The sequence below is a fragment of the Ammodytes marinus genome (assembly GCF_949987685.1).
Source record: "Ammodytes marinus genome assembly, chromosome: 24".
In the NCBI taxonomy this organism is placed as follows: Eukaryota; Metazoa; Chordata; class Actinopteri; order Uranoscopiformes; family Ammodytidae; genus Ammodytes; species Ammodytes marinus.
In genome coordinates this window covers 6,478,111-6,497,455 of record NC_137228.1, presented here as the reverse complement: position 1 = coordinate 6,497,455, position 19,345 = coordinate 6,478,111, and the positions used below count along the sequence as shown (strand labels likewise).

Sequence of the window (19,345 nt, the reverse complement as noted above, 5' to 3'; positions counted from 1 at the left end):
TTTTTTATAGAAAGTTCAGGCAGAGAACTGCTGTGATTGGTTCAAAATCCTTATGGTGTAATAAGAACCAGAGCACAGCCCGCCTCATCTAAACTGAATTTCTGTCAATTTTATCATGCTTACTATCATGAAACTAACTCCCCAAATGACATAGTTAGAAGGATGTGGTGGATTTGGGTTTACAGGGGCTTTAAAAGGCCATTTGATGTTGATGTGGACTGGCCAAACCAGTGAAACCTTCTTTTTAACCTTGATAGACCTAAAAGAGCATCTGCTACTTTGCATATATGAGCATTGAAATTGAAGTTGTATAGTGTTAAAAACGAAGCTGCAAATGGCGGTGAAGTCTTGTGATTGGTCAAGGGCAAACGAGAGCGTTCCTTCCTGTTAAAGCATTGAAAATGTGACATGGCGGGATGGCTGGGTTGCATCATGTTCATTTTCTGTGAAGCTGGCATGTTGTCCTGACTGCAGAGCATGCTCCTTCCAAACATAAAAAAAAAAATAGATCCCTACTGTAATCAAGTTGATGTTTGTAGAAGTATAGGGCACCTTTCTTTAACAAAAAAAATAAATTAAAAAAAAATAATAAAAAAAATGTAAAAGAAAAAGATGGCCCAATTTTACAGATGAATGATATCTCCGGATCCCTGCGATTTGTAACTCGGTACACAAGAAAACAAAGCATTGGTTTGTGTCATTCTGATAAGTTGAAAGTGTCTTGGTGGGTTTTGCATGACTTAAAAGTGAAGCCACGATAAGGATCAGTTCCCATTTGTTCTGACGTATACGAGAGTGCACTGAAACAACTGTCTAACTGTATTAAAAAAGCCCAGTCCTTCACAAAACACAGACAAGAGTTTACCTGACCCACATGCTGTATGGAAAGCAGAAAGATGCTGTGGTTGGTCCCAATGTTTTTGAGGCTTGTTATCATAATATCCTGTACATACCCGTTTCTTTTAAGATATCAAATTATAGTATGTGATTACGAATTAATTACAATTACAGTTCCAGCCAGTCAATTTTAAGCCTGAAAACAGGCTTTAAATAAATAATACACTTGAACACAAAAACACTTGCTTTTTTTTCTGATTACAACATAAATGCTTTATTATGTGTCTAAATGAACAATGGTCTTCCGTTCTCCATAGTCGAGTCACAAAGTTATTCCTCTCACCTTAACATAAAACGAAGGCATCAGGAGAAAGTAAGCATCAAAAGTTACAATACCAAAAAGCATATTACTGTTGTCACGCTGTGTAACAAATTCTTCATTGTAATCTCTGGAGAGTAGAATTAAATTCCGCCCTTAAGAAAGACTGTCCCCATTTTTTTTTTTTTTTTACTGCCTGACACAGTTTGGGAAAGTTTGCGAGGGAAGGGACATAATTTGCAAGGGGCAACTTTACAGGGAAAAAATGGCCGAATCCAAAAATTCTCCTCTTTGTAACCTGACATAGGCTATAATACAAATATTTTTCTCTGGTGCAAAGCAGCTCCAAATTGCTCTTCTAAATGTTAATACTAATAAAATGTTTGCTAAGATCTTGATGAAAGGGGAGAAGTAGTTTGGAAAACTTCTATAGCACAAACGAACAAGCAAAAATACCAAGGTGGGTTTTCAGCAACTGTTTCTGACAATGTGAATCTTGTACAAGGGCATGAATTATATTAAGAATCCCACATTCCCTGTTAAATGTTTGTTTTACAGACAGAAACATCAAGATTGCAAATGAAAAAAGTATTTTAAAGTGCACAAGGCGACTGTTTACAAGCACTCTTACTTGTCTCAATCTGCCCCATAGCATGAACACCATTGGTTGATTGATTAGGGGAGCCATTTTCAATTTCAAAATGGAACTAACCATGTTTAGCTGGGTTGCTTGAGACAATCAAGAAGAGATTTCCAGACCAGGGTCCCACCATTACCATACAGTATCTCTCTATGTGAATGCCCATATAGATGAGGAAAAGAATTAGCCAAATTTCTGGGGTCGTGGAATTAGAAAATAAATAACGCCATGCTCATTCACAGGCCTAAAAAAATAATTCAAAACAATGTCTCACCTGGCTTTCTTTCAATTTGTTTTGACAATATTTTGTCTCCAAATTAAAACCATTGCTAAATTCACTTTCCCCCCAGAACATATCTCAAGGTGACCACAAATGAACTTATACAGGAGGATTTTTTTTCTTTGGTACAATGTAAAGCAAAAGATGAAAACGTTTTAAAAAAATTAAAAGAAAGAAAAGAACAAATATTTATCCGAGTAGAAAAGTCATAGATGATTTGCCGGTGATTATTTTTATAACAAATAAAATGTACATAATGTCTTTGAGAAAAATGCTATTTGCAGTATACATGTGCTAAAATGAGACGATAGATGACGACGTACCAAGAAGACCCATGTGGAACAACTAAACAGCAAGGTCCAGTATACAAAGTTTCAGTTACGTGCAATACAAAAAACGGCATGCTGTTTTAAAAATGAGGAACTTCATGTACTGTACTATGCAACCCGCAAACTGTGCACATCTGCTTCATGCTATGGCTTCTCCAACCAACCCCCTTTGCAGCAGCTTTCATCTGGACTTTCGTTGGTGTTTTATTTATTTATTTATTTTTATTTTTGGGGATTTTTCTGTGGAAGATGAAAAAACCTAAAGCGGTTAATGCGGTATTGCATGCATAATATACCATTCTAATTTATGGAAAAAAAAGGAATTAAAAGAAAAAAAGAACTTGACATTTTGAGGTGGCTGTGTTTGAGGCAAAGCTACCAAGTGACTTGAAACATTTCTTTTTCAAAATAAAAAGAGTGGTTTTAAAGTTGTCTACAGTATGTTATACTGTGATGGATGTTTGAATAACACAACAAGATTGACTTTCATTTTGTGTAGTGTCTGTGGTGTATTTTGTTGATTGATCTCTTTTGAGTTTCAAACTAGGAACATTTGTGAAATTTAGGGACTAAGGTGCACCAAAATCAAATCAAATGCAACCTATTTTTAGCCAGTAACCAGTCTAAAAATAGAACATGTGTGAAGCCTCAAGTGTTGAAAAGCAGGTACTTCTACTTATGTGTAGACAAAGGAGGCTTCAAAATATGGCAATAATGGCGTTAAGTGGGTTAACTGTGGGCTACAAATACCACCCATATTTGCTTTAATTTGGAGAAAAAAAATGGTGTTAAAGAATGCCGAATTAGCTACACATTAAAATAACAATGGAATGATTAAGACACATATGCACAGGAAAGAAAACTGAAACATTTTCCCCCCACAAACCAATTACTAAGGTCATAAAAATAATATTTGGAAGATCAATCTCCAGTCTTTACATTGAAATATCACAAGGTGGGCACTGGGTCACATCGTAACTAGACTCATATTTCCTAGGTCATTTTACTGCAGCATTGCTCACTAATGCGTTGATTTGCTGCAGACCACCAGATGTCCCCGTAATGCCGAGTTTGAAGCCCTGGAGCTCCATGGGAATCATCTGTCCATTATAAGTTAGAGGATGTACACAACATGGATAAGGTTACATTTTTCAACAAGCACACAAGAGCGTTTAGTGATGTTGTAAATCATATCTTCTGACATGCTCCTCTTAACTATAAGTGTTTGAGCTAAGCTAACTTGGATGAGAGACCTTTGCACATTTCTATATCAAAAAAATGCATGCACAGTTACAGGAACGGTTTCTGTCGCCTTTTCTTGAGCAGGAGAGTGATTCAAAAAGCCAAAAATTAAAAAATTTGAACTATTCCCTTGAGGAAACAACCGAGTCGTACTTATCATTTGGCAAAGGTCAGCAATTGCTTTTGGCCCATAGCTACCAAGGGCCCCATAAAAAGCCTCATAAACGTATGGATAAGATAGTTTTTTATCTATTAATTTTTTTAAACATTTCACTCAATGTATTTTTAACAATGCGTAGCATCAGATAACTTTATGAACTTCTCAACCTTTAGTCCCCACTATATTGAACTGTTCCATGATCTTAGTGTGCATATTCAGAAAAGTCTTGGCCTATAGTTAATAAAGAGAGGGATCGGTGCATGGAGAAATGAAGAGAAGATATGGAACATGAGCTACACAGAGGTTTTTCTTAGAGATATAGGCAATGAATTTGACCGTCAAATCAAAGTAAGACCAAACAAATACATACATAACTAAAATTAACCAAAATCTGTATTTGCTATCAATGAAAACAAAATATTTATGAAGTAACTTCCAAGATGGACAAGTGCAAGTCATATGTTTGTGACTATATATTCCCACCTTTCATGCCGTGTTGAGGAATTTTAGGTGGGCTATAATGTATGTCGCTTAATTCATTGATTTAAAAATATATATATTTTAATGGTCTTAACCGACCCCACACAAAATGACACAAGGTAGGCCTACACTTCTTGGAAGCATAGGAACAAATTGTATGTGTTTAATCACTTTGAACTTATGAACCTCAGTAAATATAACTTTTTTGTCTTGTTTTTGTTGTTGTGTTTTATACTGGTATGGACTGAAATAAAGTTGAAAAAGTTGATAAGTTGAAGGCAGCTTCCACCAGAAACTACACGGGAAGTTGGTGGAGGGGGATGGACTACTGACACCCGGAACGTAACAGACGACGAAACAGTTGTTCCTACCCGGACCCGCGATAAAATGCACACTCAAACATGGCGGCCAATATAGAGCAAATTTTCCAAGACTTTATATTGAATAAAATCAGAGAAATTGAAGACCAGAATGAAGACAAAACGTATGTCACTGTTGTGTTTTGTGTCCGTCTCGGTGCTGGTCGTATACAGCTAGCTAGCTAATGCAAATAAGAAAACTAACACTCTAGTTAGTGGTCGGTTGACGCTTTGGTTACCAAATGTACCAAACAAGCTAACGCAAGCAGTCTGTATATAAGACGTGTGTACGTTATTATGACGATGTTATTTGGGCTATTTTACTTCCATAACATGTTTTCTTTCATACTAGTATAAACTAAAGGTCAACAATGTACATGTAGGTGTTTACTAAGCCTGGTCTGTTTTGCGTCTGTATACTTCTCCTATACAACCATCTTTAACGGCCATTATCTCAACATTAGTTTTTTTTCAATACACTGAACCAACAATGTCAACTTCCAAAGCAAGCACATACAGCAACTTAACGCTCCATACTCGTTCTGAGACTATTCTGACGGCTATTGTTGAAGGATTAGTTCATATGTTGGTAATTGTCTTTTATGATATTTTTTCTTAAAAACATGCCCAAAATGCATTGTTAAGACCTTTGTAAAGTGTAAACAAGCTCTATCGAATATCTTAAATGTAAAAACTTTGAACTATTAATATGTTGTAAAAAAAAATGAAAGAGATTTCATCCGACATCTAGATTTTTGAAGAGATGCAATTTGGCAGGGCTTTGATATGAACGATAGCCAGGGTACTGTATAGTCATACCTTGTTTCACATGTGTGTCCATCAGCGCCACAGAAGGAGGGTCGGTAGCTGGCTGTGAGACCAAAGCGGTTCCAGAGCAAGTTGCCGTGGAGACAGACAAGATGGAGGACGTGTTAAAGGGCAGCAGCGCTTCACACAAGAAACACAAGAAGCACAAAAAACACAAGAGCAAGAAGAAGAGGAGGAAGGAGGAGGAGAAGGAGAGCAGTTCAGAGTCCGGGGGAGAGCTGGACCACCATCAACCAAGGTGACATTTAGATGGAGAAATCCACAAGTCTCTTTGGCAATATTTTACTAAGCCTACACTAGGGAAAGCCAAGTCCAATGGACAATGTTTTATTTACAAATGTTTTTCTGTGGCAACCTTTATTTCATAATTGTTCATTGAGGTGACATTGTCTCATTTTTTGTTATTATTAAATTGTTGTATTTTATCAAATGCATTGCAGACACACACATGCACACACACACACGCCATGTTTCTTGTTTCAAATGTGCCTGACTCAGGTTTTATTTTTGCTTGATAGAAGAGGAAGATCAACAGACGCCAATAAGGAGCCAGGTAAGTCAGTCTCTTAATTATTTCATGCATCACACAAACAGGAGGCACAGGTAGCAGGTGCCTCTTGCTTATATATCATTTGCATCCCTGGTGGTTTTTCATACGGAGGCTCTGACAATGTGACGTCACTTCTGGTGTGCACTAGATTGTGGGGTCAGAATCTCCCAAATAGCATGCTGATTTAAACACAAAAATCTCAACCGGTTGTAGTAGGCATCCGGATATTTTTAAGCATGCTAATTTTGAAACGCAAGAATTGGGACATCCTAAATCTTTTTTCTCCCATACTAAATGGCAGAAAGTATGGGGATTGGAACGCAGGGTGTGTGTAATTCCTGCCTTGTTTGTCCAGGTGAGGGCAGCTCCAGTAAATCCAGATCTCACAAGCGCCACGCCACGGAAAGAAAGAGGAAGAAGAAGAAGAAGAAGAGGAGGAAAGGAGAAGAGAAGTCTTCATGTTCAGACTCCGAGCAGAGGGAGAGTAAAGCTGCTGATGGGTCACTGCCACGCCGGAGACAAGAGCTGCCGGATATCATCCCAAAACAGGTGCAAAAAAAGAATACTCAAAAGTCAATGAATGCTTTCTTGACAGTGTTGAAAGTTCATAATTGTCCTTAGTTTACTTCAAGTGAAATACAGATATATTCCTTTTGCATATAGTGAGGAGGGAAATATGAATACTGGATCTGGTACTACTAGCACATACTTAAGGATCTTTGGAAAATTGGATGCATTTAAAAAAAACATGAAAAACAACGAATTATGAGCCCAAAGCCGTAATTAATTTCAAACTTTTACTACTATAAAGACATTAATATTAGCCTTTAATATTTTTTGAATTATGCTACGTGCTCACTACATGCTTACCCCCAACCTTAACAAAATAAAAAATAAATATCTTATCTATATACTTTTGGGGTCCGTCCAAGTGTCTTTATAAAAATATTCCTGTCCTTACAATGTAACGAATGCAAACAGCCTCATGAAACACTGATAAAACGATGCCACATCTACACCAGTGACATAATAATGATACTATTAGCCGTTATTTTTCACTATTCATTTTTTTTGTCTCTGCCGCCAACAGGACAGTTCTAATAAAGTCAGAGGAGAGGAGGGCAGACACAGCCGGAGTGCTCGGCGGTCACGCTCACATTCCCGTTCACACTCACATTCCCGCTCAGCTCAGAGGAGGTCTGGGACCGGCTCACCATCCAGTCCACAGCCCCACAGCCACAGGGCCAGGTAAGGGAGAAAAGCACTCTTATTTATGGCTGAAAGAAATGCAGCGAAAAGCAATTAATGCAAGATAAGGGCAGGGCAAAAATATCATTATTTTCAAGCACTTGTCAAATTTGAGAGTGTCTTCCTTGGCGTAATTAAAAGGTCCAACATTTACATCTAGGTGTTTATTTGACTAAATCTTTTCTCACACTCAACTCAAAAAATCAAATGAAATGTTAAAATCTTTATAATATTGAATACGCTACTTCTTAGAAAAAGGTTGACATACCAACATATCCTTAGACATATAGGTTTTTACCCGGCATTTGTGTCATGACGTATTGTATCGTCACCCTGCTTCCTAAACTATACTTTAGTCATTCAAATTCTAAATGTAGGAATGCTTTCATTTGGATTCTGGGGGCAGCTTGTCATGCAGTGTGAATCTGTTGGAAACTAAAGTTGATTGTGTGTGACTCAGTCACTAACGATGCAATGTACTATTCATGCTATTTTGCCCATGACAACCTGCCTTGCTATCATTACGATATTGCTTTTCTATACTGCTATGATTTTTCTTGTCTGTCTATTTCGTCTACTTTTTATTTTATTTTATTTTGCATTCTAGATTTACCTTATATTTATACGGTGCACCTTTTCTCTACACTTTGTATCTACACTGTGTCTTTGCACTACTTTTGTGTTTATTTGCGTCTCAGGTGTTGCTCTCTTCACTTGTGTTTTTCTTCTATATTGCATTGTTGAGAGGAGCCTTGGACTTGCCATTGCCAATGACTGCTGCTGTAATTGTTAATGTGCATATAACAAATAAACCATCTTGAATCTTGGTAGCTCCTTGGAGAAAAGGCGAGCCCTGGTTGAACCTGTAGTGTCGGTGGATGTGCAGCCTCTTCAGCTGGTCTCCAGCCCTACACACAGTCAGGTCAAACTAGAGGAGCTGACTGAGTCTAATGCCCAGCCACACACTCCTGACTGCAGTGAAAATAATGACCAGAAGGCAGAGGACACCACAATAACACTAGGTAGGACACTTTGTCCTGTGCTGATATCAAAGCAGCTCATTGGAGCAAGCTGTGTTGAAGCCTTTTGATTTTTTTATACAACATATCACTGTCCAAAGTTTTTACACAAGAGATCATCCTTTTTTGATTTTATAAATCAAAAAAATAATATGCCCATCTTTTAAAAATGCATTTTCTGCTTGTTTGTTTTTAACTCCTAAATGTACCAGACAATTAACAACACTTGAACAAATCCTTCTGTAAATAACATTCATATTAGTGCCATGAATGATTATGGAAAGTTTAGTTTTAAGTATGTGTATTTTAGAAGAGATTTTTTTTTGCACACAATTTTTTTTACTTATCCAGGTCATTTGCTCTGTTTGTCCAATACCTAAAAAGCTGAAGGTTCTGGCACATCCCAATCCATAGCCACTGAATCCAACCCAAGCAGCGAGCCCAAGGCCTCAGCAGCACACTCCACAACTTCTGCCTCCAAGGAGAAAACTGCAGAGAAGAAGAAGAAGAGTGGGAGGGCGTCCAAGTCACCACCAAGGAAAAAAGACTCAAAAGCTCCAAAGAGACACAGACGCTCGCGGTCCCCCCCAGGCCGGAGCCACAGAGAGGGGGGGGCCAGCTCCAGGAGCCCTGCCAAGAAGAGGAGGTCGCGCTCCAGGTGAGAAACAACAGGAGAACAGGGTTGGGGTACCTTACTCAGGTCAAACAGTGTTCCAGGGATCTAATCTTCCCGTGAGGAACATTTGGTCATTCAGTTGTGTGAATATACATGTTGACTTCGCTGACACACCCATGGTTCCATAGTGCACCTTATATCTATATATATTAGTATATCGTAATGAAAATATGTGTACGATTGTGTACTTCAGTGTGTGTGTGTGTGAGTGTTTTGAGGAAGTGGATTGGAGCAGAAGAGGAAATGGCTACATCTTTTTTTTGTTTGACTTAGAAAAGGCTAGGCTAACTTTTTGACAGCCCAGATGCCTATTCTGATTTTTCAAAAAGTTTTTTCAAAAAATGTTCTCACTTTATTTTACTGACAGCAGCACAACTGGAGACAGGGAAGTGTCTCTTTTTTTTGTCTGGGCATCACGGTAACAAGGCTGAGTGCAGTGTCAGCAGTATTTTTTTGTCTACTTTGCAAAGATGTCAACTTCTGGCCTGGCAACTATACAGATCAATACACTACCGGTCAAAAGTGTTAGAACAACACTATTCTTCCATATTTAAAAAAAATAGTTTAAAGAATAAGTTTGAGTTTGCCAAAAAAAAATGTACAGTGTTCTCCAAAGGCTTTTTTTCAGGCGACAATGAATGAGTTCCCAACTTTTTAAGCTTTCTGTAGCAATAGAAGCATATATGAAATGCTAACTATCATTTCAAATGCTTCACTCCATTAAAACAATGAACTAGCAAAATAGATAATAATGAATGCGGTCAATAGAAAACTGCCAATCAGAGGAGCAGTTGATCTTGTTATTGGGTGGGATATCATGTAGATATGCTGATGTAATGGAAGCCCATTGTTTTGCGCTCAGGTCAGGGGGCCGGAGGTCGAGGAAGTCACGCTCGCGCTCTGTGTCGCGGGATCGGCGGAGGGCTACGTACAGCCAGAGGGACCGCTGGAAACGAGAGCCCAGTCACTCCCCCGTACTCATCCTCCGCAAAAACAGATCCCCCAACCGCACACACTGCACCTCCAGCAACAGCCCTCAACAACGCATCAGTGAACTGGGTAACAAAAAAATGTCAAATCACTCATTTGAATGTTATACACCAACTGTAGTAGTCAAACATTTTGACATTATTTATTTTGTCCAAACGCACAAATACTGACCTAACTAAAACTGGTACCACTGTATAATATAAGTATACTGTAACAAATTAAAACCAATGTAACAAAATAGTAGTGGTAAAAATTAAATTGACATTTAAATATTATACAAAAAAAAGGAGTTTAACTGCGGCATATAATTACTCAAATTGCAAAAGTAAAATACTGATATGGCAGATGATCACAGCACCATCTAAGGCAGGTTTTGATTTGAAACCTGCCTTTTATGTGTGTGGGTTTTATTGCATTATGTTTAGTTGGTTTGTCAGAAGATTTCTAAAAAAATGTATGAACATCACAGTGAAAAGAAAGAGCCATTCATTCCTTTACGTGTTGTATTGAGTCTTTCTTCTTTGTGCTTCCTCAGATAAGGAACAGCTGTTGGAGATTGCCAAGGCCAATGCTGCCGCCATGTGTGCCAAAGCGGGGATGCCCATCCCTGCCAGTCTGCGCTCCACGGTGCTCCCCATGATGTCTCTGCCAAGTATGGCCATGAACGCTGCTATGGCTAGCATGACCGCTGGTATGATATCAACTCTCATATCCTCTCTGTATAATATTACCTTTGTTTTTATTACTGATTCCCCGACTGCTTTTTCCATCCATGCAGTCATTGGGTTATCTTTTCACACCCTTTATAAAGGATTTGATGCTGATTTAATGCACATTTACACATTCCAAATGATAAGGCATGATAATGTGAGGCCTGGTGTGGATTGCTCTCTGAGGTTGCTGTCTTGTCTCCATGTTTCTTGTAGCCACCATGACAGCAGCCTTGTCTAACATGGGAACTCTGTCTTCACTGCTACAACTGCCCTCCATCACCAACAAGCCCCCGCAAGGACCCACCCAAGCCAACATGTCTGCCCTGGAGGATGTCAAGAGGAAAGTAGCCAAGCAGGCAAACAGTATCAGCATCAAGGAGTTCACCGATGTAAGGCTGCACATTTGTCCTATTCATTTTGACCCATGTCCATGTCGTGTGTGTTTTACTGCACACTGAAAAAAACAAGTGTACGATACAATTAAAAGTTCAATTAAAACGTGAGTCAATGATTCTAGAGTACGCTTGTCGTCAACATCAGTTTTTGTCAAAATCAGTGAATATGTCCTTGAGATCCGCTACCTGTACGTACTGTGTGTGTGCTGAAAAAAATAAATCCATACGCAACCTAGGCTCTGTAAAAGGGCATGCTGCTGGCGCTACGGTGGACCCCAGTTTTGTTTGCATACCCTTTGTTTACATACTAGTTTACAGAGCCTAGGCTTTGGCAGATTATTTTGGCGCACACAGTTATTCATAGGTAAAACAAAAAACAAATATAAAATAACTATATCCTTTTGTGTGTGTCTAATATGTGTGTGTTTGTGTGTGTGTGTGTGTGTGTGTGTAGAAATGCAAGTTGATTGTGGACAGTAAAGGAGAGCTGCCGGTGGCCAAGCCTCACATGTCAGACGAAGAGGATGATGGGAAACCGTTCGGGGGATCGGCTCTTCGAGAGCAAAAAGCCATCAGCTTCAGCATCAATGTAACGTCAACACACAGGCTACACTGCGTCTTATATGCTTTTATTTTCTTTTATTTCACCTTTATTTCCAGAGTAAAGTCATTAAGAACATGTTATTTTTTACAATGGTGGTGTGACAAGTGGCAATCAATACCCCTCTTGTTCCCCTTGGCCATGAAAAACATGTCCCCATTATAAGAAATCTTGCGAAAGAAATTACTCCTTTTACTACATTTTAAATTATAAATTAAACTGGCAGTACCCCCTTATTGTTGAAAGAGTGACACATTATCCTGATCACTGTAGTACTAGTAAGATTAAGTCATTGTTTAAACAGACAGCCAGTCAGTGCATTCTACTTCAGTGTTAAAAATATAATTAGAATACTCGAATACTTGGGGGCGCCCTTAGCTCAGTTGGTAGGGCGTTCCCCCCATGGGCCTCGGCCAGCAGCGGACCCACCCGGGTTCGATTCCAGCCCGCGGTCGTTCTCTGCATGTCACTCCCCTCTCTGCCCCATTTCAACTCTGTCTCTACACTATCAATAAAGCATAAAAATGCCAAAATAAAAATCTTAAAGAAATACTAGAATACTAATTAAATACAGTTTAAGAATGTTTGTGTCTAATCACTGAAATACCGAAACACTTTCTCCTCTTTTCCCTTCCAGAATGCAACAGTTCGTCCAGCAGTACGCAGTGACGCAGGCATGGCCAAGGAGTTCCCCGTGTCCTCAGGATGCCAACATCGAAAGAAGGTCTGAATAGATGTACAATAGATTTGGATCTTGATGCATTGTTTTAAAGTTAATCTACCAGATACTTGGGAGTGGAATAAATTGAACTACAGCGAACCTACTACGAGGCTGTCCACGATGGACTTACTGACTGTGACAATGACTTCATAATGCCAAGTAGAAATGGCCAGTAGTCTAATCAAACATGTCACATTTGGGGCAAATTGGGCAATGTACATTCAATAATTGTATGCCTCACCATGGCAAGGTCACAAAAATTTGCTAACCAAATTTGAAATAGATAATGTTAACCTTTCAGGGCGAGTTTTGTGTCTGAACCTTACAGCCTCATTATTGGGGTCCCTCTGGGTTCTGTTCTGGGTCCTCCTCTCTTTTCTCTTTACACCAAATCACTAGGCTGTGTTATCCAGTAACTCACATGGCTTTTAAATACCACAGATATGCAGGTGACACTGAACTTATCCTCTGGTTTTTATGACACAATAGGTATTTTTGAACCAATCACGGCAGAACTGCCCGAACATTCTATAAAAACAACTTTTACCATGGAGACCGTCTGATAAGGCCACGCCCACACAGTCCTGTCAAACGGTCTCTAGACAGTAAAAAAGAAAAGACGTTTCTTTGAACTATAATATATTCACAAACATTTATTTTTTATCAAATTTTGGTAAAAGCTTATTGAGACACCCAACTTTGATATCCTATATTGATTTCTACTATTTTAGATCAGGTGGTGTGCAGACATCCACTTACAATGGTCAGGTGGACAGATCTGTGCCCCACTTGGGTTCCAGACTGGAGAAAAGAGACAGGTTTGGTTGAGAGTCGCTCTACTGCATAGCTGTGGTCGGAAAAGGCCTTGCGAGGTAATACCAAGAGATTTGGCGTAAAGAGAAAAGAGGAGGGGACCCATAACCCATAGCTTTCCATTGTCTTTATCTTTACATGACAGGTCATCACATGAAGCCCAACTCAGCAGAAAATGTGTAAATTCCAAGTCATGTGAAGGGGTGAGGATCAAGTCCCCTTTGGGTGCAAGAAGTAAAATTCTACCTGATGCTGCTTCAGATCAACACACACTCACCATCATACCGTGCCACCATGTCTCTGCCATACTGAACTCTGACATGTAGAGTATTGAAATAGTGGATAGCCTTTGTTTGTAAGCTTTCCAATAATCTGAGAACCATATTTTTATATTTATATTTAAAAAAGATATCAACTGTTGACTTTGAGAGCCACTGTCCCCTGAATGGACAGTCATTCTGGTCAATCAAATTACGTAGTAAAACTCTCTCGAAAATATACTGTAGGTAAAAAAATATATATATATGTGTTTAAATTTAAAAGGGGAGATGTCAGAAAGGGACACATTTTCTAACAGAAATTTCACAAATCAGTTAGTAAAGTTGAAGGTAGCTAGTTAGATCTTGAAGGGTAGTGAAAGAAGCCAAGTACATGTGTAGCATATCATATTTTAGCATTTATTTTACTGCTTAAAACATCAAAATAATGGTATAATACCACGCTACCATGTGACTTGACTGCTGTCTTTAAAATATTTAACTTAATATATTTGTGTGTGTGTGTGTGTGGGGGGGGGGGGGGGGGGGGTGGTGGCTATGAGAAGGCAAGAGTGGTTAACTCTGGGGCTACTTTTGCATCAATGTCAATTAACACAATGCTACATTGAAATGTGTCTGGCATATACCAGCTCAACAAACCACACTCAGTTTTTCTGTAATGATAGTTACTTTAGCTGTGTTTTGAGCTAAGTGCTAACATAAGCATGCTAATATGTTTACAGTCACGCTTTTGCTAAGCAGTTATGATGTTCACCGTATTGGTAGCATGCTAACATTTGCTAACTAAAGTACGTGGCTAATGGGAATGCCATCAGGTTTACACATATTATGTCGTAAACCAGACTAAAATTAAAATATTGTAATGTAATTTTGATGATTTAACAAGCCAAATAAAAAAAAATGGAAGGGATCATTGAAGTTGTTAAAATGAATCATGAAGGGAACATAAATGACTGTACCAAATTTCATGGAAAGCTATCCTATACTTGTTGTAAAAAACACTTAGGTGTCATGTCAAAGTATCTGTAATATTTCAAAGTATAAGTAGAAATCCCTACAACGTTTCATGACACTAGATTCAATATTTAAGATATTTGAGTCCTATAAGGTCCAACAACTTCTCCATCAAAAATAATGAATACTACGAAATACACACATTAAAACAAATTAGCTTGATAATTAGTAGTCAAAAGCTTCGATGTATAAAATATGAGATAAGGTAGTACGGTACTTCATGTGCTGCAAAGGAAACATTTGAGCCTCAAGTTAAAAAAAAATTTAGATAATCTATGTGTAAATATTTAAAGCACATACTGTACATATTAATACTAAATCAAATCTAATAAACCTTACAGTATAGAAAACAATCAAAGGTGTTCAACACATGCAATAAGTGACGAGCTGTTCACCCGGGTGCATCGACGTTACTGTTTTAAATACAACAAATCATATATTTAAAAAGAAACATTGCCACACAACCTTTTAATAATGCATTGTGGGTAATGTAATGTGTTCTACTGACCAGGAGGGCGATGCATTGGGCGCTTATGGAGAATGGGTTACGGTGGACAAAGCCACGGAGAAAGCAGCCGCAGCAGCCTCCAGGAAGACCTCGACAACCATTCCCATAGCGACTGCCACCTCATCATCAACAGGTGACACAGATCTGGGGTCAGCGGAGGTCGACGAACAGCCGGCGGCCGTGGCGGATAAGGACAAGGTTTTCCCTGACCCAGTGCTGAAGGTGAGCAGTGGACTTACACTGTCTAGATACTGTGTAGAGAGATCGTTAGTAATGTATGTTTTAATGGGGTTAGTATCTAAGCCTGGGGTTCCACAGTTAGAATTGTAATGTTAACTGAAAGTACACAGATACTTTATTATAGATAATGCTTATAGTTGAAAAGTGTATTTATCTATTATTCTCATTCTTCTAATCCAGCTTGGTTATTAATTTAATTATGGACGACATTGTCGAAAATTGGGTACAGTAGGATTGCACCATTTCTACTAAAAGTTCAGGTATAACGTGAGGCCAAATACATTTTAAGAAATTGGTAAGATGAATTTGAGTCTTAGATTTGAAGGTTTTAACTGTATTCATTTAAGTGTGAAGTATAGCTGTCATATTTGAATGAGTCAAACTCTCTCTTTGTCTGTGTGCAGCCAGTAGATATCTCCCAGGCCGTGACCGAGAGGATCAAAGCTCAAAGGCGATTGGCCGAGAATCCTTATGATGTCAACGCCATCTGCATGCTCAGCCGCGCACAGGAGCAGGTACGATACACAAATATTCTAAAGACACAAGCACGCGCACACACACACACACACACACACACACACACACACACACACACACACACACACACACACACACACACACACACACACACACTCACACACACTCACACACACACACACACACACACACACACACACACACACACACACACACACACACACACACACACACACACACACACACACACACACACACACACGATGGTAGAGTGGGATGTAAAGGCAGTGTTTTGTCTCACCAGGTGGATGCGTGGGCCCAGTCTAACACGGTTCCTGGACTGTTCACTGGTTCCACTGGAGCTCAGGTGCTCACCTCGGAGGAACTGTCCAACAGCGGACCACAAGCATGGCTCAAGAAGGTAAGACACAACTATAAATACAAATTCCTTGTATTTATTTTGTGCCAAATTTCCTCTGAAATGGATTCATCTAAATATGTCTCCCACTTCTAAGTAGGCCCAAAGGTGTCCAATCGTACATATAAAGTAGTTCATCACTTCTGCTTATCGCTTTTGTTTTTTTAAACCCTTTTATTTTAAATCTCTTAATTGGATTCACCAACACTTATCACTTACAAATCCCATTTTAAGCAATATTACAGAATAGAATTCCCTCCTTCCCCAGATCCTCTGAATGAAGAGAGAAAAAAAAGAAGGAAAAATACTAGTGGGACAAAACAAGAAAGAGTAGATTAAAATTAATTAATAAAAAAATTAAAAAGGGAACATATTGGGAAGGTTTCGTAGACATGCATTAAGCCTAGTCCATGGAAATTGTCCTTTGAAAGTACACTTTAGTCCAGGACTAGGGTTAATCCATGTCTGCTAAACAGGCCCATAGAGAGATAAAAAAGAAATAAATGTAGTGTAAAAAACATTCAACACTGTACTTATCATCTCTCCCTAACAATCTCTTGTGTGTGTGTCTCAGGACCAGTTCCTGCGAGCAGCCCCTGTGTCGGGGGGCGTGGGTGAGTTCCTGATGAGGAAGATGGGTTGGAGGACAGGAGAAGGTCTGGGCAGGAATCGCGAGGGAACCGTGGAACCTATCGTCATCGACTTCAAGGTCGATCGCAAAGGTGTGATGCAACTCACCAAAACACTGCAGCAACAGCCTAGCATACACAGTTACATTATGAGCCCGGACAACATACTGTATGCTTAACAACGAGAGGAGAGTGAGGGCAAAGTGAAAAGAAATGGGCAAATTAGCTTAGCTCAAATACTGGTAGTCAATGGGAAGTATCAGCCTGCCTCTGCTGAGCAACTATTGCAACATCACTCAACACTCCTATGTGCTTGTTGGGACTTGTTTATGTACCACGTTCATGTTGCACTCTATATTATTTGCACTTGTGTCATTTTAGAATCAAATACATACTGGAAGGAAATGAAAAAAAGGAAAATGTTGAACTAATGGCCTCTGACTTTGCTAAGAGACTTGACCTAATAGAGAAATCACATAAGCCAATATTATTACACAGTTTTTAGGGAGATTGTGTTTTTCATGTATGTATGATTTGATGTGTTTCAGGACTGGTTGCTGAAGGAGAGAAGCCCCAGAAGCAGACAGGAGGACTGGTGGTGACCAAGGATCTAATGGGTAACACACACACACACGATATGCACTGTCCCTATTCAAAATAAATCTGCGTGGCATGTTTTGAGCCGCCATTTGTTCTTATTGTGGCCCTTGTATCTTGTATTGGTCTTATTGTGGCCCTTGTATCTTGTACAGGGAAGCACCCGGTGTCTGCTCTCATTGAGCTGTGCAACAAGAGGCACATCATGCAGCCTGACTTTGTCATGGTGCATCACAGCGGTCCAGACCACCGCAAGAACTTCCTCTTTAAGGTGGGTAGCTTTCCTTCTCTCACTACTATTCGCTGTTGGTAACATAGAGGAACTTTAAAGGTGCAGTCAGTATGCTTGTTGTTAAAAAATGTTTTAGTCAAAATCAGAATCTATGATATGAGATTGAAAAAAATTCTCAAAGCTTACATTTAGCTTTTTACTTTCGTCCTTCAACTCGCAACAAGGTTATACATTTACAGCAATGGTAGTGGCCCTAGAAGACTATGATGCAGTTTTACTTGAGTTGATTTCTCCACATTGTCTCGTGCGTCCATGTGTTGTGCTGTGTGCAGGTGTCAGTGAATGGCGTAGACTACCAGCCGCAGACAGCTAGTCCTAACAAGAAACTTGCCAAGGCCATGGCAGCTACAGTGGCCCTGCAAGCTCTGGGAGAGGTAACATCACAAATGACATTACAAGTAGTTCCTCCTGCAAGTGTCTCCAACATATAGAATCATATCATTATATTTTGTATTATTCTTGATTTTACCTGTGATGTCTTTGATATCCATCATGCAGTCAAATCCAAATAAAACATGCATATAGTGAAAATACTCATGTATATTTAAAGTACATTAAATACTGTTGAAATGTAATTCATACCATTTGTTGGCAGCTATTTGGGGCTATAATACTGATTGTAAAGAAAAGAAAGCTTTAAAATCCATAAAAGTGAATGTACAGTGTATTGGATGGATTGCAGTGACATTTTATGTATTGTGATTAATTGCCCGGAAAATATTTTGCCTGTTAATTTGGGATTTAGAAATCAAAAAATAATTGACATAATTATAATGAAGTAATTGTTTATGATGAGTTGGTATTCAAATGTATTTTTTTTTTTTTTAATCCTCTTCCTAGGTTCCCGCTGATGGGCCCGGACTATATACCGGCCCCGTCTTCACTGCTGCTTCTACTGGCCCCCTTTTCTCCACATAGACACACACACACACACACACACACACACACACACACACACACACACACACACACACACACACACACACACACACAGTGACAGTGGGAATGACATATTGTACATAGTTCAACTCTTTGACTGTATTCCGTTGAGGGACGCTGACACAAACGTTTGTTACGCCCCCACCCTTAAATAACTGGTCCACTGCCACTCAAGGCGGCTTATTTATATACTAAGAAAGAAATGATATTTTACGGCACAGGACATTTCATAACCATGTAGAGCAGCTGGGCTTTTCAGAATCTTTTTACTTGAAGCGACTTGTGACTGATTTTATACCCACAAACAAAAAACCACATCTTTTTCTCCAGTCATTATGCTGATTTCATGGTGACGAATATATTTGACCCGGTTATTAACACTGGCAAAGAGTCTCTTGTCATATTGAAAGTGGATGGCATGTTTGTATGTATGTACAGGATGTATGTAGCCTGATCTTTATTAGCTAATTAATACTTTAGTCATGTGGAGTTGTTGTTGGTTACAGCAGAGCTAGAGCTAGTTTGGCCTTTTAAATGAAAAGTATTCTGTAAATGACTGTTGTTTTTTTTATTTTTTTGTCCTGATATTACATTTGTGGCCTGGCAAAGTGTTTTTTCTCATTTTAAAAAAACAGCTCTTAAACTTTGTGGAACTACAAAACACTTCTCAAAATGTTTAAACCCTGGAAATAAAGATTCTATTTATGTTACGGAGGAATCGAAGACACATTACGTTTCTGGAAAAATGTGAGT

The 19,345-nt window shown here is 39.0% G+C and overlaps 1 protein-coding gene across 1 annotated transcript; it reads left to right on the top strand.

Annotated features, from left to right (window-relative positions):
* Positions 1 to 4,687: 4,687 nt before the first annotated feature.
* On the top strand, positions 4,688 to 19,342 carry sonb (SON DNA and RNA binding protein b). Its single transcript, XM_080052889.1, has 20 exons — positions 4,688 to 4,771; positions 5,491 to 5,712; positions 5,993 to 6,027; positions 6,380 to 6,573; positions 7,115 to 7,272; positions 8,104 to 8,294; positions 8,676 to 8,949; positions 9,830 to 10,026; positions 10,493 to 10,648; positions 10,884 to 11,059; positions 11,520 to 11,654; positions 12,304 to 12,390; positions 15,004 to 15,222; positions 15,645 to 15,755; positions 16,022 to 16,138; positions 16,710 to 16,857; positions 17,313 to 17,381; positions 17,517 to 17,632; positions 17,926 to 18,027; positions 18,494 to 19,342. The coding sequence occupies exons 1-20, from the start codon at positions 4,689 to 4,691 to the stop codon at positions 18,569 to 18,571; spliced, it is 2,868 nt and encodes a 955-aa protein (XP_079909015.1). The 5' UTR covers position 4,688; the 3' UTR covers positions 18,572 to 19,342.
* Positions 19,343 to 19,345: the final 3 nt, after the last annotated feature.

Excerpts from the sequence above, each read along its gene's own strand:
- sonb (XM_080052889.1), top strand. The coding sequence starts at position 4,689 with ATGGCGGCCAATATAGAGCAAATTTTCCAAGACTTTATATTGAATAAA. Across the intron at positions 12,391-15,003 it reads GATGCCAACATCGAAAGAAG|GAGGGCGATGCATTGGGCGC; the intron begins GTCTGAATAGAT and ends TCTACTGACCAG. Across the intron at positions 15,756-16,021 it reads TCAGCCGCGCACAGGAGCAG|GTGGATGCGTGGGCCCAGTC; the intron begins GTACGATACACA and ends TTGTCTCACCAG.